At 45.4% G+C, this 24,666-nt stretch overlaps 1 protein-coding gene across 1 annotated transcript; it reads left to right on the forward strand.

Annotated features, from left to right (window-relative positions):
• The first annotated feature begins 1,775 nt into the window (after positions 1-1,775).
• On the forward strand, positions 1,776-24,041 carry LOC144141045 (uncharacterized). Its single transcript, XM_077672547.1, has 6 exons — positions 1,776-1,793; positions 2,295-2,477; positions 14,683-14,822; positions 14,899-14,978; positions 21,513-21,623; positions 23,847-24,041. Exons 2-6 carry the CDS (start codon positions 2,367-2,369, stop codon positions 23,981-23,983), a joined length of 579 nt encoding a protein of 192 aa, XP_077528673.1. The 5' UTR covers positions 1,776-1,793; positions 2,295-2,366; the 3' UTR covers positions 23,984-24,041.
• Positions 24,042-24,666: the final 625 nt, after the last annotated feature.

The raw sequence follows: 24,666 nt of genomic DNA on the forward strand, positions 1-24,666 counted from the left end.
TGTCGCGACTGTCACTGCTGCAGCAAAGTAAAAAGTATGTTCGCCCTTTCCTTGGTCCCGCAGGAAATGTCTGTTCTACTGCCTTAGCCTGAATTACGTCATGTAACTGCTGTCATAAAAAACACATAAAATTTGCATGAATCGGCTCCCGAAATGAGGAAAGATACTCGTTTGTGTTTAGAGGCACTTACACGTGTTTTTTTATAGGAGTAATATATATAGAATTCAACCTTGTACACAAGAACAGAGGCACACAACAACGCTAAAACCCTATAATTTTGGAATGAATGAAGGAATAAAACCTTTATTCAACAACAGGGGCTGCATCGGGAGCACCCGACCGGTGGAGGGGATCCTCCGTCCGGGATCCCCTGGCTCTGGTTGGCTGCGCCGACCCTGTTCACCAGGTCAAGCTGGATCGTAGGGTCCTCCCTGAGAATAAAACACTAAAATATTATACTATAGCTGATTGGGCTACGAAATGGGATACTGTATAAATAAACGCGTTTTGTTCAGCAATCAAGACAGCTTTCATCAGAAAACGTCACTTCTAATGGCTTCACGATATTATCAATGCGTTGATAAAGATTAGAAACAAAGTTAATTCGCAATGATAACAACATAAAGTTTGAAACATACGTTAGACAAGAGTTTACACAGAACAGATACAATTTTAAAATACATTAAAATTCCAGCTAACTCTCACACGTGCGTTTGATGTTTTGCTAAATCAAAACAAAATAATTACATGAAATTTAGACCTAAACACAGAGCGCCACAAGACTCACCACTTAACCGATTGCCTAGGTGCTTTATAGTAGCCGAACGTTTTATACAATTGCCTCCAGGTACAACCATTTAGCCATGGGCTTATGTCATTTCTAGATTACCAGAAGGAAACACGACAACTTGAAATATATATATATATATATATATATATATATATATATGTATATATATATATATATATATGTATATATATATATGTATATATATATATATATATATATATATATATATATACAGAAATAATGCCGGCAGTCTACAACGTCATAGAAGGCATAGGGGAATGGTTAGACTATTTTTTACTGTTGGTGACGTTACAATTTTTTTAATATTACGTGAGAAAGAAAGAAAGAAAAACACGCGCATATATATATATATATATATATATATATATATATATATATATATATATATATATATATATATATATATATATATATATACAAAGTAAGAAACCCTCCGCTGTTGCTGTTACCGAGGGTTTCTTACTTTGTGTTCACCACGCCTTCGGCCCCATCGCCAGCATGCCAGTTGTTTATATATATATATATATATATATATATATATATATATATATATATATATATATATATATATATATTGGTTCTGTGGGACCTGTATGGCGCTCATGGAGTTTACCTCGGTGAGAAGAACCCAGCCTTGCTGTGACATCAGGCAATTGCACCGTTGTGCGAGCTTGTTTTGGTTTTGTTTCTTTGTTACCTGCTTCTTGCGTCAGTTCTGTCCCGTGAGCGTTCTTCGTTGGCGTACCGAGCAAGATGCTTATTGTCTCGGCTGCGGCGTTCTCGATCTGCCTCATCCCAATGACGCACGTGCAGCTGCGACTAGTTGGTCTCCCAGCTGGCGGTCACACTACAATTACCAGGGCACGGCCAACAAACTAGACGTACACCAATCTATGAAGGGAGGAATCAACTAATTCGAGGTGAAGGAATGCGCTCGGCTACCTCACGGCTGGGGTGGCTGGGAAATTTGGGGGAAACAAGGTATTGTACTTGCAGTGGATGTAACCACCTGATGTTGTTGCCGATGATAAAGATGACGAATGGAGCGCACACAGGGGAAAAACACGACAAAGTACTCTTCATTTTTTTCGCACGCAGTGGAGAACAAAACCTACGCTAAAAATCTACACTGAAACCCACTCTATAAAACAATAATTTGCTTTTTGTAACAGGTAATGATTTGCGGTGCCACTTCAACAATAAGTACTCGTTGCAAGGTTTGGAGATCGTCTTGCGTCAAACCTTGTTTCTCGCAGCATAGCTGATTTCTTTTTGTTTCGAAAACAAAATACACCAGTGTGTCTCGAGACATCTTGGCGTATTTTTTTATACTCCAAGATGTCTCGAACCGCGCCCAAAACCGCGCTTGTTTGTCTGACGTTGTCACAGAGAAAGGATGCTCCTTTTGTATTGTGCTGAGTTCGGGTACAGAAATTTTGCAACCGGTCAATCATCCGACACGTTTTCTATTGTATTCTGCAGCACGGGTTTCTTACTGGCGAACGGCATTTTATACATACGCAAGCCCGTGAAGAGCGTTGTTGCTGTTGCAATATGTGGTTTTGGGCAATAGTATTGTGGTTCTGCATTCCCGGTGCCCTGCAAGAAAAAGAAAAAAATGTCACAGAGGATTTCAAGTTCGAAGATAGTCTCAGCATAAAAAAGGTAACAACTGATTTTTTACTTCGTTAGTCCTGCGTGAATAAGTGGTCCTTATTTTATGACCGGATCTCATATTTCCCCTTGTCATAAGGGGCGCTTGAAGCAAGACCTCCAACTTTGTATACATTGGTGTTGTGCGAAAGGAGTAACGTGCTCCGAGCCATTCGCTTAGCAAAACCCCTTAAATGAATAAAAATCCCTCCTGAGGCCCCAATGAATCGCTACCTTGAAAGCATGCGCGGAGAAGCGCAAGTTTTATAGCTTACTTCTTTCGATGTGAAATCAAACCTGGTTTGTTTCAGAACACTAACCTATATGATCATTCGCAGAAAATGCACAAAAAACAGGCAATTACATCTCGCCCATTTAAAAAAAATTGCTTTTTTTCAGCTTTTCTGTTCGTTTTTCATTATAGATCAACCGCACAGTAAATTATAAATAAATGTAAATCGGGAATTTTCGTGAAGCATTTTCAAATATGGCCTTTCAAAAAGACCGAAACGTTTCCTTAGGTTAATTTCAACTGCAAAATGTTCTCAGTACTTGAGCTTACACGCGGGTGGCGAGGAGCCGTGAGCGGCCCATCGCTTCTCGGCGTGAGCCATACGACTCCTAGGGGTTAAAATGAGATATTTTTGATTGAAAAAAAAATCAGCCAAGTTTGCACTCACGAGCAAGACTTCAATGGTGAAGCTGTTGTAGGTTATCATTCACGGACACAAAGTTGAGTCTTAGTATCGTTGCAGTGTCGTGGACGGCATTTCAGTGAACTTATCCTGAGCAAGGCCAGAATGATCTCGTCGTTCTGGTCGACATTTTCGCACGCCATTGGGAAAGTATGACTTATCGTCTCCAGCGGATCGTCTCTAGCACGGCCTTTTCCTCGGCCGGGTGAACTATCCGCGGCCGGAGGGCCATGTGGCGTCAATGATCACCTACAAAAAGGGCCATATTCTCGACTGCACAAATTCGCAAGCATTTCGCTATGCTTTTTTGCTGACGTGCTGCACCTATAGCTATGACGGCATGCAGTGTAATTTCACGCATCCCTCATAAAGATCACAACGAAGGTATCAAATATTGCGCAAGATATAAAAACGCTTGGCATGTACTATAGCAATTAGGGTGGTAGCTAAAGTTTACAAGGGAAACACATTTCTGGAGGTCAAAATTGTCGTCAACACCACAAGTCGATCGAGTAACGTTGATCCAAAAGTGAGGGAAAGGGGGATGTTGAGCTAAAGGACATCACACAATCTGTTTTACCGTATCTACTTATTTCTTTGAATCGCTTTTAGTCACATAGTTGGGCTCTCTGCTTCAATGCAAGCTTTGTTGCGTTATCACCTTCCCGGCCGCCACCGCCGCCACTCTACCACGCTACTGCCTGCTGCTGTGTTACAAGTTTATGGCGGGATCACAGAAAAAGGCGGCCGCGACCATTCCTTGTATGACACATAAGAGCAGCGAAGCGCTACGCCTGATAACCGCGGAGCGCACCGATGTCACCCATTCACTCATTCGTCAAGCTCGACTTCAATTTGCGCTGTAATAAACAAAGCAGTCACTTTTCTTTGTTTTTATCTCTTGAGTTCGATCATGTGACCCAGCAGCTTACTAGGATGTGCGTGGGCAAATATCATGCATTGCGTTCTCTTTGTTATGGGGAGGCTTGTACTGCCCTTTTATGTTGCGGTTACGCCAAAGAATTTTTATTTTATTGCCAAACATAAAATAAAACTACGGCACTTTATTTGTATGCTCCCTGATCGCTGACTTGAAAAAAAGCTGAAACTATTAGTTATTTCGGTAGAAGACATACTTTAAAACGCGCGTCATTCGAAACTGCACCTGCTCCAAATTAGCGGACATTTCGCGGCGCCGAAAACCGGGGCAATTTTTTGCCCTATTTTGCGTCAAAAGCAGCCGCCATTTTCAAGCTGTTAAGTAATATTACGTCACATTTATGCACGCTGAAGTTGCCAATACATGACGTGACCGTTCCAGCCGACTGTTTAAATTACGTCATGCCTTCTCAGCCAATCACAGAGAGGGCGTGTATTGATTGATTGATTGTAGGGTTTAACGCCGAACGTGCGCCGAAATCTCGTACACACGGGCATTTTTGCTTTTCGCCTCCATCAGAAAAGCGACCGCCGCGGCCGGGAATCGAACCCGCGACCTCGAGGGCATGTATTACAGACATTATTGTTGTTGAATAGCAAAGACAGGCCTACGTTGTCATGTCTGGTGCTTTTAGTCTGGTCTTTCATTGCCAGCCACGAATTATGCGATTTCAGTAAAGAGAAATAAGGCGAACTTTAGAACTGGTGCCCGTAAACGTCATAAAACGTCAAAATGACGACAACACACACAACCGCTTTGTCAACCGGAAGCACGTGATCACAATTGAAAGCCAATTAGAAAATATTTCCGGAAAATTGCCCGATTCCTTGGGAATTTGTGCAGTCAAGAATAGTGCCCCAGCTTTGACATTCAAGTCGCGGCTCTTCTACGGTCCAGAGCGCATGCGCATGACGACACGAAGACGAACGAATGAGGGGCGTACACAAGGACCTGTCTTTCTCGTTCCGAGCAAGTGTTGCCACGATACGGCGAACACTGGAGTTTTTTTTTTTTTCTTTTTGTGGCCAACGTTGGCCAATCTCCGTAAGAGGGTTGCTTGGTTTGACGAACGTGCGCTCGAGGCACGCGTGCACAAGCTTTTTTTTTTTTTTGCTCTCGGCCTTCGGACACCATACACAAACTACTATTTGCTCAGCAGTTTTGCTGTTAAATTCTGAAAATATTAGAGCAGCAGCAAAGACAAGTGATAAAAACGGCTTTGGTGTTAACTATGCCAATCTGCGAACGAAGCTTGTTATGGGAGCCTTCAACTATTTCATATTAGTCTGCACGAGTGCAACACACCTTTCCTGCCATCCAAGAGCACATGTAGCTTCTTAAAGCGAAAGCTTTCTTAGTTGAACCGATGGCGTCTTGCCCAAAAACTAATGCATATCCCCATAGACCGGTTGGTGCACCGAAAAGTCCTGATAAGATCTCTGGAGACACGGTGCGTGTGTGAAACCTGGCTTCCATTGTTTCAAAACGGCCGCTTGAAACTCGTGAAAAAAGGAACGGTTCTAGATAAGCCAATACACGCATCGATCACGAAGGAGTACAATAGTGTACCTTTAGCTCCTAAACCTCGTATCGGTATACCTTGAGATCGTTCGTCGATGCGTTTACTTAGTGCGCAAAAAGTCGTAGAATCGGTTCGTTCTTCGTTCACGATTTGGGGTGTTTGAAGGTTTGACGATCGACTGGACGCACTTTCAGCGTGGGCGCACTTTGACTTTTGTGCTTCTCTGAGCTTTCTTTAGGAAGGGGTGGTAATTTTTTCACAAAATGGTAGAAATGTGTTTTAAGGTGGTTGACTCCGTGCTCCTCAGCAAAGTTAGAATCAAATTAACTTTCGAATAAACAACGTGCCCTCGGTACGCTGATGATAACAAAGCAAGTTGGTTTCCGTAGCATCGGCTGGAAGCAGTTCCGAACCCACAAAAACATAATATACTACGAACTATGACAAGGTTTAAAGGCAAAGGAACACTGGCACGTGGAAACTATTTCGACAAATAGATGAGAGGGCATCACGAATGATAACACAGAGCATGCACTCTGTAACTTAGTAACCACCTGCCAAGATTACAGCCTGCCAAATTGATACAACGTGTTTGCGAACTTTACCTCCTTTACCTACCTTCGCCTTCGTTGCCTACTAGTGTGATAGGCCACAAAGTGTAACCTCACGCTATGGAACTCGTCCCAGACACTGGGGTTAGGAGCAGGTTCACGGCTTCCGACGCCGACACGGAATTTTTATTCAACTTCTTTTGAAGAGCGCAAGTAGACGAGGACGAGAAGTGGACAGGACACAGCGCAGTTATTCAACGGTATAGCAACGTTATAACAGCGCAGTTATAACAGCGTTATAACAGCGCAACGTTATAACAGCGCAGTTATTCAACGGTCACCTTATAGCTTTTGCACAAAAATTAACGAACCAAGTGAGGATCTAAGAGGAGCGTGACATCCATCCATCACACTTCCGCAGGGTTCTACAGACGCTATTTGCAACTTATGGCTTGGTTACCTTCAAAACGAGTGGGGAGGCGCTTTCCTTGTCTTGCGTGTGAGAAGAGAATTTATTATGAAACCACATATCAGCACGCAGCGACTAGTGGTAACAGCGCTGCCCGAAAAACACACAAAAAACAATCAGTTTCCAAGTACTCCGGGCAGCCTACACTTTGCACAACAATTCTCTGTGGTGATGAAACAATTGAGCTACTCTGAAATCAATGCACACAAAGTTCACATGTGTTCAAAGAAACAATTCAGAAACTCGTTGAAAGTCAGTACGGCACAATAGTGATGCTCAGAATGTTATTCCTGACCGCTATGAAACGCGTGGACCAGCGTAACAGGAAGGCTTCTTCACCTAGAACTGCCAACTCATTGTCTAAGTGATTCATAAGCATTGACCGCACACGCCATAGCAATGGAAACATCGCCCGTTGCGGTCGGGCGCGAAGACACGCGGCACCACGATTTCGCCATAATACAAATGCACCAGAACACATAAGGAAGTTCACCAACGTGTCACTTGAACGTGTGCTCATTCTAAGTGTAACACCAAACAACCTGCTTAGCACAGTCCAAAACGTTGCCGCTACACGACACTGAAACAAGGCATGTTCCAATGTTTCAGTGTGCCCGCAGTGCGGGCACCATGAAGAACGCACAATGCCGAATCTCGCGAGACGGTCACACGTCGGAAGAACTTGCCAGCCACGCAACCATCCGAAATCCCTGACATCAGAAGGAAGCTCCGTCGAAGTCAGCTGATGCCAACGGACACCGCGTGATCTTGCTATCTGCTGATTATCTAATTGGTTTATAGCCAATTTTTCGCACAATTCGCTTGCTGTACTTTCCCTAAAATTTAGGCTTGGCAAGGTAGACTGGACGTTTCTCAGTGTTTTGACAACATAGGCATAAAATGGCGGTGACTGCTCAGCAGAGGGACCGGCAATGCGTTCGTCATAAAACATTGAGCGGTGAGTTCCCAGAAAGTACTGCAGCAGCGCCCTCCCTGGGTACTCAGTTGAGTCCACAAGGTCGAACACTGCGCGTACGGCCAGCATGCTACACATAGTTTGCAAGCAAGGCAGACTGAAACCACCCATTGTCTTGGGCAGTCTCAACAGCGCACGCGACACTGTTTCTGTCTTGCCCGCCCAAAAGAACGACCCAAACTTCGTGGCGAGCTGACGGGTGAAATGGCGTGGCGGTTTAGCTACGTGTGCTACATAAAAAAGTGCCGCCGAGACGGACGACTTAATTATGTAGCTGCGCTCTGCGAGGGAAAGTCTGAACTTTGACGCAACCGCAAGACGCTGCTCCGCTGTCTCGAGTAGGCGCTTCCACGTACTACGCGCCACTTCACCCGAGGAATGGAAAACCACACCAAGTACTCGAACACCCGTAACCCATTTTACGTCGCCCGCCAGGCTGGATGCAAATGTGCTGAAGCGCACCGCCATACTTTTGCCCCTGTTCAGTCGAGCTCCATCCAGACAGCTCACCGTACTCATAAAATAGCCGCATAAACGCTTGGTAGCTGTCCTCGTCCCGAATGAACAGGGAAACATCGTCCGCATACGCAGACACCTTGACTTGGTCTATGCCTGGCAACGGGAAGCCGCGGATGGCGATATTTGCATAGATACGGCGGAGCAGCGGGTCTAGACAAATGACAAAGAGCAGAGGCGACAAGGGGCATCCCTGCCTTATCCCACGGGTGACTGACGGAGAACGGACTACTTAATAGTCCGTTGACAAGGAGTCTGACACTCACGTTCGAGTACACCAGCTCAAGCATTGTTATAAAGTCGTCCGGAAAGCCGTATTGGCGCAAAACGCCTGCCAGGTAACGATGTTCCACTCTGTCGAAGGCTTTCGCTTGATCTAGGGAGACGAAGCAGCCAGAGGTGCCTATCTTCGTCGCATAGCTGAATAAATCACGCGTCAATGCCAGGGACGAGAAAATCGTGCGACCTGGCACGCTGCACGTTTGCGCTTGGCTGATAATATCGAGTAAAACGGCACTGGTGCGTCTAGCCAAAATGGATGCTACGATCTTGTAGTCCGTGTTGAGGAGTGTGATCGGTCGATACGCTTGGGGCTGCGTAGGATCCCCGCCTGGCTTCTCGATCAAGATTACGCGACCTTCACGGAAGGATTCTGGCCTTACTCCATGGAGAAAAAAGCCGTTCACCATGTCAAGAAGCGCACCCTGAATGGCCGGGAAAAACCTCTTGTAAAACCCAGCAGGAATCCCGTCAGGCCCAGGCGCCGACGAACCATTCAATTTTTTAACACACTCGCCGAGCTCGTCAGCATCCACGGGAGCACACAGCGAATCAACAAGGTGATCTGGCACACACGGCAGCACCCCACAAAACGCACTATGCTTGTCCTCAAATTCCTCTGCATCCCACGACGCGTTCTCGGTCGAGAAAAGTGTGGCGAAATGTCCCACGAAGACCTCGGCTATATCTTCAGCCCTCGTGCTAACCGACCCGTCAGCGAGTGTAACCTCTGGAACAGTAGCTAGCCCACCCTCGTCAAGAGAGCCCGCTCTAATGTGCCGGAGTACAGAGGGGTCCGAGACGGGCCTGCACAAGGTCTGCGCACGGCTCGCCGCTTGCGATGATTGCCGTAAGAGGGACTCGTAGCGTACCTTTAGCAGGTTAACATAGTCCCGCATCGCGAAGGTTAAGGTTCCCCCTCTCTGTACGATGCGAAGCCTCCACAACGTGTCGTTGAGCGCGGCCGTGATGCGCGCCTTGCGCGCACGACCCTCCTTTACTAAAAGCACGCGCCAGTGGTCCTTCAACTCATCCCAAGGCAGAGAACCGAACTCACACAGAGCAGTCAACGAAGCATTAAGTGCTGCTGAACTGTCCCTGTCGGTTAGCAGACGCTCGTCCATTCGCCACATCTGGTGGCGTGGTGCACAGTTGCCAAGGTTAAGCGTCGCTAACACGGGCCGGTGATCGGACACTCGACGAGCCCCAGTTGGGAAGGAGAGGACGGCACAGCAATCCAAGTAGCAGCTCAACTCGGGTGGGAAATAGAACTTATCTAGCCTACTGCCAGATTGTCCCCTTTCCCAAGTAGCCACAAACCTGTCGCCGTGGAGCTGCACCCACGCATCGGAAAGATGGAATTGACCGATCAGGTCCTTTAACTCCCGGGCACCGCTATAGGGTCTACCTTGCCCACGTCCCCGTACATCACACTGAGGGTCGGTTACACAATTGAAATCACCCACCAAAAATGTTGGGTAAGGTTCGAGCATGAATGCGTCGAGTGATGCGAAAAAAGAGGAAGAGTCAGAGTGTTGCGCGGGTGCGTACACTACAACAGCTCGGACGCGACGAGCAAGCAAGAAAAAATCAACTGCGAGCACGCGCCCTCCGATCCCATAAGTACAATGAGCCTTGCGGCGCAAGCTCTCACGCAGAATTACAACGCCTACGCCCGAAGCCATCCTGTCAGACAGGGTGAAAATAGCTTGCACACAAAAGCGCTCGCGAAACGAAAGAACGTCGCGTGGAGTACGAAAATTGCACTCCTGCAAAAAGAGAAGGTCAACGTGTTGCGCCCGAGCATAGTGCATCACCTCCCTCTGTTTGTCCAAGTCCCCAAAGCCCTGTACATTAAAAGTAAGAAAACGCACCAGCATAAGGTGATAAATGCACAAACCACGTTAACCCTCCCATCCTCAAAACTCACTATCGTCGGACGGCACGTCGACTTCGACGCACAGTTTCTTGTTGTCGTCGACATCATCGGTGTCCGCTGACGACGACGGCAACGCCCGCTTGGACGCATCTAGGCGATCCGGTGGAGAGGGTCGGGGGGGAAGCAAGTCGTGCACCTGGTTGATGGGGTTGGCGAGGCGAGGGTCGGTAACAACGAGGGAGGGACCAGCAGGCTCGTCAGTGCCTCCCACATCACCTGACTCTGCCGAAGAAGGCTGACTTTGCTTGGTGCACGCTTCGAGCCGCTCCAGGAGAGATGGGGAACTCTGCAGATCGGCGACTTGGCTGACAGTATTGACGATATGGGAGTCCGTAACCTTGGGCGTAGGGGCAGCACTGGTACTGGCCGTACTGTGACCGGCTACAGGTGACTTAGAGGAGAGACTAGAACGGCCAACCGCTGCCTTGCCGCTCGTGCCGGCTTTGCTTTGTTCCTTCCGGCGGCTGCGCGAGCCGCTCGAGGAACCGGGGAGAGCGATGCTTTTCTCCAGTGCACGCCCTGGCTCGTGCTGAGCGTGCTCCGTGGGGTCACTGCTCTCGGAAGAGCTGAGGCTCGTGAAGAGGGAGGTATCGTCCGATGGCGATGACGTGGCTTCTGCCGCAGGTGCAAGCTCTTCCTCCGAAGGCGACAGGCAGCTCTCCAATTCCATCTCTTGGCTGTCAGTAGGGGTGACGCCAAGATCAGCACTTTCGCTTGACTCCTCGGCAGGCTGGCCTAAGGAGGCCCGGGGCAGCTCGGGAAAGTCGCTTGTACTTTCAAGAGCTTGCAGACCGGGGGGCGCGCGAGGCGTCTCAGAGAAATTGCTCGCAGCATCCGCATAGGAGCGGGGCCGCAGGCAGTCAGCGGTGGCATGGTTGCCCTTGCGGCGGCGACACTGGGCATTGCAGTTGACATCATCGTGGCCGTACTCCGAGCAGCGGCCGCACCAGGGGGTCTTGCAGGCGCTAACTTGGTGATCGGTCTGGCCTCAGCGGGCGCATACCCTCCGCACACCTTTGTATTCAAACTGGGCCTTGAACACTCGAATCTTCATGAAGTTTCGTCTCCATCTTCACGAGTCACATGCCGGTCTTGATATGCTGAAGGCTCCTCCACGCCGGCTGGCTGACGTTGAGGACCTTCCCATACGGTCTCAGTGCTGCCGCAAGCTCCGCGTTACTCACAACGGGGTTCAGTCGGTACACTGTCATGTTGACGACCTGCGGGCCCATGCAGGCCACAGGACACGAAACTCCGTTCACGATGACGGCTCCTTTCTCGGTGAGCTTGCGAGCAGCAGCAGCCGTAGCCGCCACCGCGCAGAACTTGAAACCACCCTGATGCATCAGGGTGTCCAGGCCATAACGGCCTACGATTCCCTCCAGGGCATCCACCAGGTCATCCACGGTGACGTCCTTCGGGGCCGCGAAGTAGAAGACATGGGCCTTGGGCGGTGGCTGAACAGCCTCCCAAGACGCCATGATGACGTGTCCTTAGTTCCAAGACGGCGGTTGAGTGGTCAGTAGGTAGAGGCATCCAGGAGAAAGGGGCTACCCCAACGTAAAACGCAGGGCCGCCCCTCTGCAATCACGGCGAAACCTAGGGAACCGCTTCCCGGGGGAAAAGCAGATTCGTAAATTACTTAATCCGTTTGACCCACCATTTATCTATATGTCTGGAACCAGCAATGAAGAAGGCAACAACAGTTCAAGATTGTGATGGGAGACTTTACCGCGAAGGTTCGTAAGAAGCAATAGGCAGAAAGGTCAGTGGGAAGCCGGTATACACAATCGCAACAGTCCAGGAAACACACTGGTGGGATTTGCCGAGAGAAATATCCTGAAGTTGATACACACTTTTTACAAACGAAAGAATATGAAATGGAGATAGAAAAGTCATGATGGTACAAGAAACGAAAATGACCTTATTTTAAGTGACAACTCAGGTATTGTGCGAGACGTAGAAGTGCTAAGTAAGATTCAGAGCAGTGATCATAGGCGGGTCAGATGTAAGTTAATGTTGAATCGCACAAGAGAAAGAATGAAACTTGTAAAAACTAAGACACCCATCACAGAGCCAGTCAGAGCCAGATCGCAGAAGTTTAAATAAAGTCTTCAAAAGAAATTCTCGCTTCTGAAAGAATACAACGAGTCCAGTGTGGACAGGCTAAATGACAACGTAACACCGGCACTCAATGAATCAGCAGCAGCTGTAGATGAAGCAACATGTACGGAGCAAACTGAAAAAACGTAGAAAACGAAGTAACTAATTGTCTAACGTAATAACAAGAAAGTGTCAAGTATGAAAGATCAGATTGAATTAGCCGAGCTGTCTAAACTTATTAACAGAAGTAGAACACGCGACATTCGTACATATGACATGGCAGTGATCGAGGAGACGCTGCAAATTTGAAAGCTTGAAAGAAACTAAGAGAAAGCTAACCACCAGCAAAGACAGGGTGTACGAACTCAGAGACGAGCAGGATAACATTACGCACAACTTGGACGAAATAATAAATGCAGCAGAACAATTCTACACTACGCCCCCTGCTACCGACGCTGGACGAGGGGAAACTACTGAGAGTACAAGCTCAACTTGCGATAGGAAAGACTCGCAAAAACATGAAAAGAGGAAAGGCTGCAGGTGACAACGGCATAACCGTGGATCTTTTGAAGGAGGGAGGGGACATTGTACTGGAAAAGCTTGCTGAACTATTTCAGGAATGCTTGAAAACTCACAAATTGCCCATAGCCTTGAAAAATACTAACATAATTTTGATTCATAAGGAGGGAGATCCCAAGGACCTCGAGAATTATATACCCATCACCCTACTCAGAGTTGTTTACAAGCAGTTTACCAAAGTTATAATTAGCTGCATAGGTTACAGCCTGGATTTCGAACAACCCAGAGGGCAGGCTGGATTTAGGAAAGGGTACTCAACCATGGATCATATCCGTGTTGTCAATCAAGGGACAAAAATCTGCAGAATACACTAAACCCCTTTACGTGGCATTTATAGGCTATGAGATAGCGTTTGATTCGGTACTCACCGCAGCCGTGCTAGAAGCACTTAATAGAATAGAGGGGACCTACAATAGAGGGGACCTACAAAAAGGGCAGGATAACCCTCCACAAGAACAGCGATAATTTACAGATCCGAAAGGGAGTAGGACCGGGAGATACCATGTCTCCAAAACTATTCACAGCATGTCTGGAGGGGGTATTTAGAAAGCACGAGTGGAAAACATAGGTTTAGGGGTAAACGGGGAATACTTGAGTCCTTTGAGGTTTTCGGATGGCGTAGCCTTGCTGAGGGAGACTGCAGAACACCTTCAAAGAATGTTTGAGGAACTACAATCAAAAAGCACGGCCCTGGGGCTAAAAATAAATATTGTGACGTGGCGGCAGTAGTGATGAGCTGATCCATGGTTGAGGGCAAGTGGTCTACTTACAAGCAGATACGATGGACCTATTTACAGAATGTACATGATGACCATGAGAGAGCGCGCCCAAGGACACAGCCACTTCGTCGTCTTCGTCGTCTTCTGACTGAACACAGGCAGTATGGGACATTTCTCGCCTATGTGTCCCGTGACAATATGAATAAATTAAAGTAATAAAAAATAAGCATGCCAAAACACGTCCTCTATAGCTTACGAAACGAAACGCTGGAAGAAGGGAAAGGATTTAACTACCTCGGACTTATGTTTAGTGCTGACCCAAATTCCACGAGAGAGAAATCCGGAGCAGAATAGGTATGGGTTGGGAAGAGCTCGGCAAGCACTCCCAAATAAGGAAAGTAAGCTACCTCTGTCACTCAAAAGAAAAATCTACAACCAGTGCATACTGCCGGTAATGACACACGGAGTAGAAACTTGGCGCCTTACTAAACAACTAGAAAGCAAACTAAGGTTGGCTCAACGGGCCATCGAACGAATACAGTTAGGAACAACACTCAGGTGCAGGAAACAAGCTACCTGGATTGGTGAAAAAAGTAGAGCATAACATATCATAGTTCAAATGAAGAAAAAGAAATGTACTTAAGCTGGTCATGAAGTTAGACGAACGGACAACCGGTGAGAATGAGGGTAACAGAGTGGATACCAAGAGATGAGTCCAGAAGAAGGGGAAGTCCATTATTCGTTGGAGGGATGAAATTTAAAAATTCGGGGTAAATTGTGGACTCAAGCTGCGCAGGACACGAGCGGTTATCGGTAATGGAAAAAGCCTTCGTCCCGCAGTGAACCTGAGTAGGCTGATAATGATGATGTTAGAGATGTCTATTGAGGGTTGAATTTTTCTCATTTGAACCTGCCTTTCTATTATGCAGTTCTTGCACACCCATTTATTCATTTGGACAGTCGATGCGATTGGTGAACGACGCGGAATTACCAACAAGGTGGACGAAGTTACGAAAGAAACACGCCGAAATGTTTACTTCACGAGGAATTTCACGGTTGCTGGGAAGACGTAAGCCTTTCAATCACGCTGACTTGCCTTCTAAAAGTACAGTGTTACCGCTTTTTTTTTCTTTGGGTCGTTACAGCCGCTCAGTGAAGCTGGTCGGCAAGTTTTTGAAATTGCCGGGAAAGAAGCAGCCAATTGCCATGCTTGTTGGAAAAGCCGGTAAATTATGGACTTTCTTACTTCCTCTTATAATAAAGAATACCTTACACAACTATGCCGAAATGAATGGGGTGTACCGAGGCCGCAGGGTTATGCCCCATAAAAGCTCAACGCCCTCAAAAAGACCAATTGATTACAAAGGTGTAATAACGGCAATTTTGTGCATATACATCAGATAGTGAATTTCTTCCAGGTGACTTACTGCTCATTGGCTAAATCGTCGTAGACGGCCGCGGGTGTACAATACGAATGTAACTGAATGTATCACGACTGTTCTCCAGCCTCTCTTAGCAAAGAACATTTATTCCCGATAAACGTCCCCAGGTGGTCTAGAATATTCCTTACCTCTCCACGCCGCGCGCAACCTAGCCAAAGTGCATTTTCGGTGCATACTTTTTTGCCTCCACAAATTCGAATTCAAAAGGTGAGTTCGCTGATTCCTAAAACTTTTTTTCGAAAATCAATGCATTCATTGCTTCTGAATAAAAGTTTTATGCTTCAATAAATAAATGCCCACGTTTCACGCACGAAACACATTAGCCTAAAAATGTGCCGTAATTTTATTGTAATGTACAAAACCTAAGTTTTTGGCGATTATTTTGTAATTTCCGCATACAGCAGCTTCCGGCAATGGAAGCGTAATTTTCTCTAGTATGCATAATCGTGGTATGAAATACTGCGCTCATTTGTAATTTCCACGTGTATACAGTAACATGTGCTTGTCAACTGCATTATGACTGCTGGAACGACTGTGAAGAAATGTTCAAAACACCACACAGCCGTGGTCAGCTACCGCGGTGGCATAGTGGTTAAGGCGTAGTACTACAGAGCCCAAGAACATGGGTCTGATTTCGGCCGCCACTGTTGTTCTTGTGATGGAAGCTATAATGCTGGTGATTTCTGTGCATGTTAAAGGTCCCTATGCGGTCACAATAAGCCCGAAACACTTTACTACGGTGCACGTCATAGCCATAGCCATAACCACTACAACTTGAACGCTAGTTGAAAACTAAACCGCGCGTCATGAGAAAGAAAAAAATTAGCGGTGGCTTAGCTCGGCTATGCCAGGATATACGTAGCGTGAGTTAACGTTTGGGTGGTTATTCTTAGGTTTCCTGAATCTTGAATTGTTTGAGAGAAGAAACTGTACTGTAGCTATTTGTTTTTGCGAAGATTCGATCCAATAAATGCTCGTGCTTGTGACGAGTTTTCTGAGAAGCAGTTATGTAAGAATGCAATACGACTAATATTTCCAAAAGTTTTGAAGGTCTCAATGCGATTAGCAGGCATTAACTGAATAGGGGAGTCCTCGCTTTTGTACTTATGCAATATAAGTCTCACGACTTAGCGGTTTACTCGCTCTATTTGAAGTTTATCTTTTTTCGTATGTGGTCCTATATGATGGCCGCATGCTCTAATTTAATTACTACAGTGTTATCAGCTAAAACCTTAGAACTGGCTGAAGCGGGAGGAAATATAGTTTGGTCATTGCGGATGCACAGGTTTCGGAGATATGGACTGACCATTCTAAATTGTCTGTGAATGACGCCAAGATATTTTTTATCTTTTACCTCAGAAATATTACAATCTGGATTTTTATATACATATTGCCTCGGTAGCTTTTTGTTGTTATGCGCGTAAGTACAGTTTTTTCTTGCTCAATTCCATACCTCATTTTTCACACCATCCGTAAATAGCAGAAACAGCACCTTGTAGTGAGCAATCATCGTCTGGGGATAAAACCTCTTTGAAAACAACACAATAGTCCGCGAACGATCTGGATGGAACGTCAGCCGGAATAACAGAAGCTAAATCATTCACGTAAATTCAACATAGGAATGGTCCAAGTACGCTTCCCTGCTGAACTTCAGAAGAAACACTACATAAATTCAGAAAGCAAGTAATAACACCAAAGCACTGTTTTCTATTCATAAGCTAAACTTGTACCCTCGTAAAACAGAGAAGGCAAGTCCTATAGATTCTAGTTTGCGGACCAGTTTTTGATGAGGTACCTCGTCCAAAGCATTCTTAAAATCTATAATAATAATGTCAGCCTGATCGCATGCATCATGGATGCCCATTAAATCATTTACAGTCGACAGTAACTGTGTAGGTATTTGTAGACATCTCTTTCCTAAACCGGTGCTGAGAATCTGACAGTATATTGATTCATTGATTGGGGGGTTTAACTCGCCGACGCTTCACAGGTGATGAGGCGCGCCGTAGTGGAGGCCTCCAAATCAATTTTGTCCGCCTAAGGATCTTTAACGTGCGCCGAAATCTTGAACACACGGGCGTTCTTGCTTTGCGCTTCCATTAGAAAAGTGGCCGCCGTGGCCGTAACAAGATATTTTTTTTCACAGCAACGTGTGTATGTAGGAAGCAAGAATATCTTCTTACAGCTACTTGTAATGGACACAGGACGCTAATTTTATACTAATAATTGGTCACCTTTCTTGAACACGGGCACAACACGCGCGATTTTCTAACGAGGGTATTTGCTAAAGAGAGCCTAAATATATCTTTTGTGAAACTGGATAGCTTTTATGCTTAGCGCTTTAGAAAGGCATTCGGGATACCATATGGGCCAGCTGACGTTTTAGGATTGAAGTACACGAATATCGTTAGAACACCTTCGCGAGTTATTTCAAGTTGCTCAGCCGAGGTAACCCAAGAGGTTGCGACGTCATATTCGTTTACTTTCGCAAAACGTCCTTAAAATAGGAGTTCAATTTTTCCACCATTTCACCTGGATCAGTTATTATGCCATTCTTATATTTCACTCTGTCTATTTCTTTGTCGCGTTCCTTCAGATGTCGCCAGAATTTTTCAGGGCTAAATTCAAGAAAATGGGCTAAAGTGTCCAAAAAATATGTCTCTCGGTCAGTGTTTATTTTGGGTTGACAATTCCCTTTGAAGTATGGTAATCATTTTAGACACTCCATGCTTTTTCCTAAGTCATTTTAACTTGCGTTTTCGTGAATAGGATCACGGTTAATTCAGAGGTTTACACGCCGTTGAGCTTTTTTTTTCTGTTGGCCAGAAAATTTGCAATGAAATACAACACTGCCTTAGTAAACTGTTCCCAGGAACCTTCAACAGTATCGCCAAGATTAACCAGATGCTCATCGAGATAGTCGATAGTAGAAACACCATCTGCAAGTTTGTAGCCGCTAATAACCGAGCTTTTCAGGACCTTTTTATTCGTGACTCTGATATTTTTCCACGAAAAGATATCTTATGGGGCCATATACCTGGCTCTATTGCAACAACCACCCCTGTAAATGATCCACTGACAAAGAGAAGGTCTATTGCAACAACCACCCCTGTAAATGATCCACTGACAAAGAGAAGGTCTAAGATAGCACTTTCGCGTGTGTTTTCATGTACCAATTGTTCAACATCGAGAGCAAACATGATATTGTCCCGTAACCAAATACGGCGCAGTTGTCGTGAAAGAAAAGCAAGCTTATTGGAGTGATCTTGTGCTCCCCTAACAACTCGAAGAATACAGAGGCGGCGAAGCAGAAGTCAACAAAGTGGTGCGGTGGCTGCCGTGGGAATATTTATGTTCCGGTGCGGTTGTTTCTCGAAATGTTGAATTACAACGATAACCCTGAAGGTCAAAGAAAATTAGTAAAGGCTAGTGACGCAAGGTCCAAGCATTCTCCGTATCAAAATAAGACAGCCGGTGCGGCATTTAGAAGAACGCAAACGATACACGCAGTTTGCTTCGAAATGCTGATAACACAGCCGGGAGCCATCGGATGGCAAAAACAAAACAGAATTATACAAACATAATGCATGTTGCGCTTATGTAACAAGCAGCATGTCACCGTAGGACGACTTATTTAAACTCAAATAATTTAAACTGACTCTGACCGCCGGCAAATAAAATCATCTGTTAGGACGATGCTTTGTTTTAAAACTCTAGGAAATGGTCATGCAACTTGTTCATAAAACCGACGTCAGCATCTGGTGCACAGTAAACGGCACATATCAAAATGCATCCTGCATAAAAGTAACCTTTAAAAACAAAATTTCATGATCAGGGCTTTGATAAACTGTGATGATATCAATTCCACGTTTGACCATTACTTCCCCACTCCCGCCTCAGGATCATATATCATGAAGTAAATGATAGCCAAAAGGGACTATTTCTACATCCAGGATAGCGTCATGTAGCCACATTTCTTTTACCACGCAGATATGAGGTTCATACGACTGCAAAACGTTTTCTAGTTGACCCATTTTACTCATACTTCCGGCAATAAGACAGATCAAACGCAGTTCGGAGGACGGTAATTGCGATACGTATATCGGTGACAGCTTGGCCTCTTGATGGTACCCGGCTTGCAGTTCTGTTCATACTAGCTCGCGCAAAAGATAAGCAGGACTCTCAGTCATTGTGTGAAACGCGAAAAAACTTTTTCTAGCACCGTTGTTTAACGAGTTCTGCTGTGATAAGAGTGATTTTTTGCGCGGAGTTTCTGCGCAGTAGTCATTGTCAAGGCAAATTCATGTCCCCTTTAGCTTACCAGCGTTACTCATGACTGCTTTTGTTTCGGCAAGATATCGAAATAAAAGAAGAATATGCCGGTGCCGAGAACAGTTTCAAATTCCATATATTTGCGTTATCGACAAACAATATACACCCAATTTATCTCGGAAGAGCTCATTTATTTTGTTATGCCGTAAATATTTTTGCGACTCATCAGGGCTACCTTGTATTCCAAGAACGATCATGTTATCATCCCTACCCCTGTCATGCAAGTTAACAAGCTTCTCAATATGCCAATTAGCAGCCTCTTGAACGTTGGTTACAGCTGAACCGAGAACTTCGTCTTTTATTCTAGCATTGTAAAAACCCGCGTATAATACGAACCCGCGTATAATACGAGGTGTAATTCGGGGACAGCAAAATCAGGAAAAAAGTTTTCATCCGCATATAATACGAGGTAAAGAGCACAGAAAACATTTATTTGCACTGCAGTTACCCTTCAACCCTTCAGTCATTGTCAGTTTTCGCTGGCACTGTCTCCCGACGTCCGTTCAGACATCGTCAAGTTCGCTGCCGCTGTCTCCGGAAGTCGCCTTGTTGGAAATGTCTTCCCAGAGAAAGGGGTCCTCAGTGCCATCAAGGGCGTTCGAGATGCCGCATTTCTTAAAAGAGCGACTGACGAGCTCCTCTGGGATGCTGGCCCACGCATCCGCGATCCAGCCACAAAGCTCCGCTGGAGAGGCCCGCGTCAGCCATTCGGTAGCTGTCACTTACGGGTCTCCTGACCTCATCCACTCTTGGTAGCAGGACCTGATGCAGTCTTTGAAAGGCTTGTTGATGCAAACGTCTAGCGGTTGCAGCTGGGATGTCATTCCTCCTGGAATGACAATGAGTTCGGTGCGGGGTTCGCGCAACAACTTCTTCACTGAATCAGCCAGGTGGCAGCGAAAGGCGTCCAACACGACCACTGACGGGAACCCCTAACAGTGCTCCAGGCCGCCGACACCACACAGACTTTATCCAGTCAAGCACCAGTTGCTTTCTCCACCCGCGAATGCTGCCTTCGGTGACGCCGAACTGCCGTCCTGCGGCGCAATTCCTGATGGTCTTGGCACATAAAATAACTTTTCTTTTAATTGCCGCTGAATGCTGCCTTCGTGCACCCAACATATCGTGATAGACCTGCGGTGAACGTGCCGATCCTTCGCGTGGTCAAAACAATCAAAATGGCGCTGGCTGAGAGAAGCAGCAGCCAGCTCACCGCAACTGCAAGATGGCCCACCCTCCGCTGAAACCAAAACCGAAAGTGTAAATTTTCGGCTGAAAACTTTGGGATCCACATATAATACGAGGCACAAATTGTACATAGTAAAATTGAAAAAAAAACCTCGTATTATACGCGGGTTTTTACGGCCCTTTGTGTCAGTTTCCTTGTTGGTTAGGCGGGCACTAAGTTCTAATATCTCCCTTTCTGTCCGCTCAAGATAGCTCCTAATGTGTGCAATATCCAATTTCATTTCTTTGTTAAAATTCGAAATGGGCAGAAACAATTCATTCGAACATAGGCCGCGGTTGAGTTCAATGTCACCACAAAGGTAAAGTTTACGCAGAAAAAACAAGCATAAAAACATTTTAGGTAAGATTGTGGGTACGGTACAAGTACTAGAAATCTGTTGCCACTACATACCCTACAGTTATAACGAGAACCTGTATGACGAGAAGACGGACCATTGTGAACAATCTGCCCACAGCGCTTTCACCTCACGCACTGAAGGCGACAGCACACTGGGCCGTATTTATGTAGCTTGGTACCAGTGATGTCAAGAAGCCATGCGTGAAGAAGACATGCGCTCGTTGAGGTTCCAGGATGATGGGCCGAAAGGCATTGTGGGTTGACTGAGGTCCTCATCATCATCATCATAATCATCATCATCAGCCTATCTACGCCCACCGCAGGGCAAAGGCCTCAACCAAACTTAAAAGTGAATTCAGTGCGGGATCAAAATTTCGTCTTATTATTTTAACTCCTTTAGATAAGAGGAAGATAATGATTGAAGAATTGACATACGGAGATCACAATAATACTTGTGGAATATTCTGGACAACGTATCTTCTCCCGTTTCCACCAAAAAATGCCTCTGCAGGTAAGCACTTACCATTTGGAAGGAACAGATAGTTTTTGAGATGGAGATAAGGACACGTGTAGAAACGTAGTGTCAAAAAAATTTAAACTCTACTCATCAACTACCGCTTAACATTGATAACGCTAATGCCAAGACCACTGTTATTTACACATTGAAACAAAAACACAGCCAGCTACAAATAACGCGCAACTTCTTTCGAGAATATTGTTGCCAGTTGATATTGCAAAATTTGCTTTTAATCTAGACAGTTTCACATGAACGACAATTTGCAGAATATAGCCCTGGACACCAGATTTAATTATTCCCAATAAATCGTGAAAACCTTGTACAAAATTCTCAATTTCAATTTCAGTTTGTTCATTATTTTCTTCGCATTCAAAGAAAAAATGCTAGGACAGAAACAAAAAACTACAAAGGCAACTTGACGGAGTTTCTGTCCCACAATTCGCATCGGATACAACGAGACAAAGACTCAACAACTCCTTTCATAAGATTCAGTTAACATAGACCTAAAATATTACACATTTCTGGTTTATCCGTGACATAAACTTGAAATGCGGGCATGCATGCAGGTATGAAGCAAATGCGAGTATACAAGGGAAAACGAAAAAGTGGATACGTACAAACATACGTGCAATAAATGAGACATGAACGTTATGACGGTTTCTCTGAGAAAATTTAGCAAGCGGGGACGTGTTTTCTCGAAAAACCAAACAAATATTTCACTTTCAGCGTCCACTCCCAAACAACTATTCCCATTTTATGGTGTTTGTTTTTCATTAAACTTCAGATATATATACGCCCCAACGGAGGCTATTTTTAATAGTCTTCCCCAGTGTATGACCCATTAAGACGAAAGCCTTCAGTGGACCATGGAGCAAAAAACCGTTGCCGTCCAATCAAGAAAATGGCCGCCGCTGTAAAAAGTGAACAAAAACACACCTGTGAACGGATCGGATTTCAACCCGAGTCGCAACAGTGGCAGCCCGAATGCGCTACCCCTACGCTAATTCCGAATGTTGCCAGCGGCGGAAGAAAACGTCAAAATTTTGCTCAGAACCTAGCGAAAGACAGCTTCGCTGTAAAAAGAGAAGTGACATGCAGTTTCCAAGCTGGGTGGGCTGGAACTGTGCCCTACTCTACGCAATTCATGTGCCGCCTTTTGCGTCACAACGCTCCTGTTGGCCTGCCCTGAACAGCAAAGGGAATGGGACAGTGGCCGTAGCCCATTACATTCCATACGCGTGTATGGCATTGGGGCGCATTTGCGACAGGTCAAAAAAGAACGTGCGCGGTATGAGAGACAGTTGCTTACTTGGCCGTTTTATACATTCTTCATGTGTAAAGTTACGTTTCGTCATTCGTGCGACCGTTCACTTTGTCATAGAAAGGCCAACAGCAACTTATAAATCCGCAGTTCTGTAGCAGGAAGAGTTTGCGAAGACCTAATATCCAGGAGAGAACAGACACCTTTTTTCTTCATATTGTCACGGAACAGTTGAGTGAAGACGATAAGGACAGCTACGGCTATGTGCTGTTTGGCCTCAACTTTAGAAGAGGACGAAGAGCTTCCATCTACCGGTCTCTGTACTGCCTGGCTGGCATTGCTAAGCATTGTAATTTTAGTCAATACATCGTATTTCCGTGCTTCTGCCTCGTAACAATATTACCGTAGAAACACAAGACGTGGTTGACACTATTTACATGAGCTGTTTCCTGGTCAAACAGTCTTTTATATATAAGCCAATGAAAACAAAATACCACTTTGTTCATTTAGCTCGTTCAGCTGCATCCTAGCCACGGAAAGGCAAGAAATATCGCAAAACATTCAAATTTCGTGCTACAGTGACGAGTTATGGGTAGGAGTGACTTAATATAGGCCAGCACTGAAACATCGCTATCAGCGTGTTAACAGCACGATAGCATTCTAGTAACAGATTCAAACGAAACCAGAGTCCCCACTACAATTGTCCAGTCATGTTCTTTTTGGCGATGCCTTAGGTCGGCGGTTGCCAATCGCACAAACAAGATTCTGTGTCTGTGTAATCGCCACTGTTGCAACTATATTCCCTAATATCTATATTATTTCTTTGAATTTGGCGGTACAATTGGTATCAGTGTTAGCAGGGCAAAGCAGTCTTTTTATAGAATCAAGCTTGTGTTTTGTTTTCACTTGCAGTTTTAAATAATTTTAAGCATTTTCTTTATGTTTCCCTGTTTCAGGACAAAATGAAGATGTTTGTGAACTGCGTGTTAAAAGCAAAAGCCCCAATCCATCACCAAGTGCTGAATGCAAAGATGCTTTCGTAGACATCTGCAATGCTGGACTCAATATCACTTTAGATGGCAAGCGTGAATAACACTGATGCGTTGACGGGACATCTTCCTTTTGTAATAAAAATTTCATTTTTTGTCGTATATCTATCGGGCGCCAAATCGCTAACCTCCTAGAACTCGCTAAACAAATGAACCAGATGCGATAGCCCTCCAAGAAACGTACTTAGAGCACTAATATTCGCCTTCAAGGTGCTTACGATGGCCGTGGGGCTGGAGTTGCTCAGTATTGCAAAAACTGGAATAGAAATATCGGAAAGGTCATTACAGCAAATTTATAGAGATAATGGGTGCAGCCAATACTTGTAACTGTTTTAAAGGGGCCATGAAGACCATTTTCAGCTTTGTTCACTTTGAAAGAACGGGCCTTTGGTAACCCCTTCACCTCCATTCAATCCGCGAAAGCCGTTATATTTTAGCAGACCAAACGCAAAAATATTTAGCAACTTTCAAACTTTGTGCTACAGCGAAGTAACATAGACAGCAGTGACGTATTATGAGACAGCTGTAAACACTTATCAATGTGTTATCTGCATGTTAGCATTCAAGGGATACGATCAGACGAAACTAGAGGCCCCACTGCAATCGCCCAATCACGCTTCTTGGTGTTGGCTTTGCTCAGCGGCCGCCAATCTCACAAACATGGTTCCGTGACGTCATACAAACGTCCCCGTAGTTGCTGGGGAGCCGTCACTGCTTCATCTGCTGT

This window comes from Haemaphysalis longicornis, unplaced genomic scaffold (genome assembly GCF_048455015.1).
Source record: "Haemaphysalis longicornis isolate Haplotype H1 unplaced genomic scaffold, Haemaphysalis longicornis Haplotype H1 scaffold_6, whole genome shotgun sequence".
Lineage (NCBI taxonomy): Eukaryota > Metazoa > Arthropoda > Arachnida > Ixodida > Ixodidae > Haemaphysalis > Haemaphysalis longicornis.

Excerpts from the sequence above, each read along its gene's own strand:
- LOC144141045 (XM_077672547.1), top strand. The coding sequence starts at position 2,367 with ATGTGGTTTTGGGCAATAGTATTGTGGTTCTGCATTCCCGGTGCCCTG. Across the intron at positions 2,478-14,682 it reads ATAGTCTCAGCATAAAAAAG|TTCTTGCACACCCATTTATT; the intron begins GTAACAACTGAT and ends TCTATTATGCAG. Across the intron at positions 14,979-21,512 it reads CATGCTTGTTGGAAAAGCCG|ATAAGAGGAAGATAATGATT; the intron begins GTAAATTATGGA and ends TAACTCCTTTAG.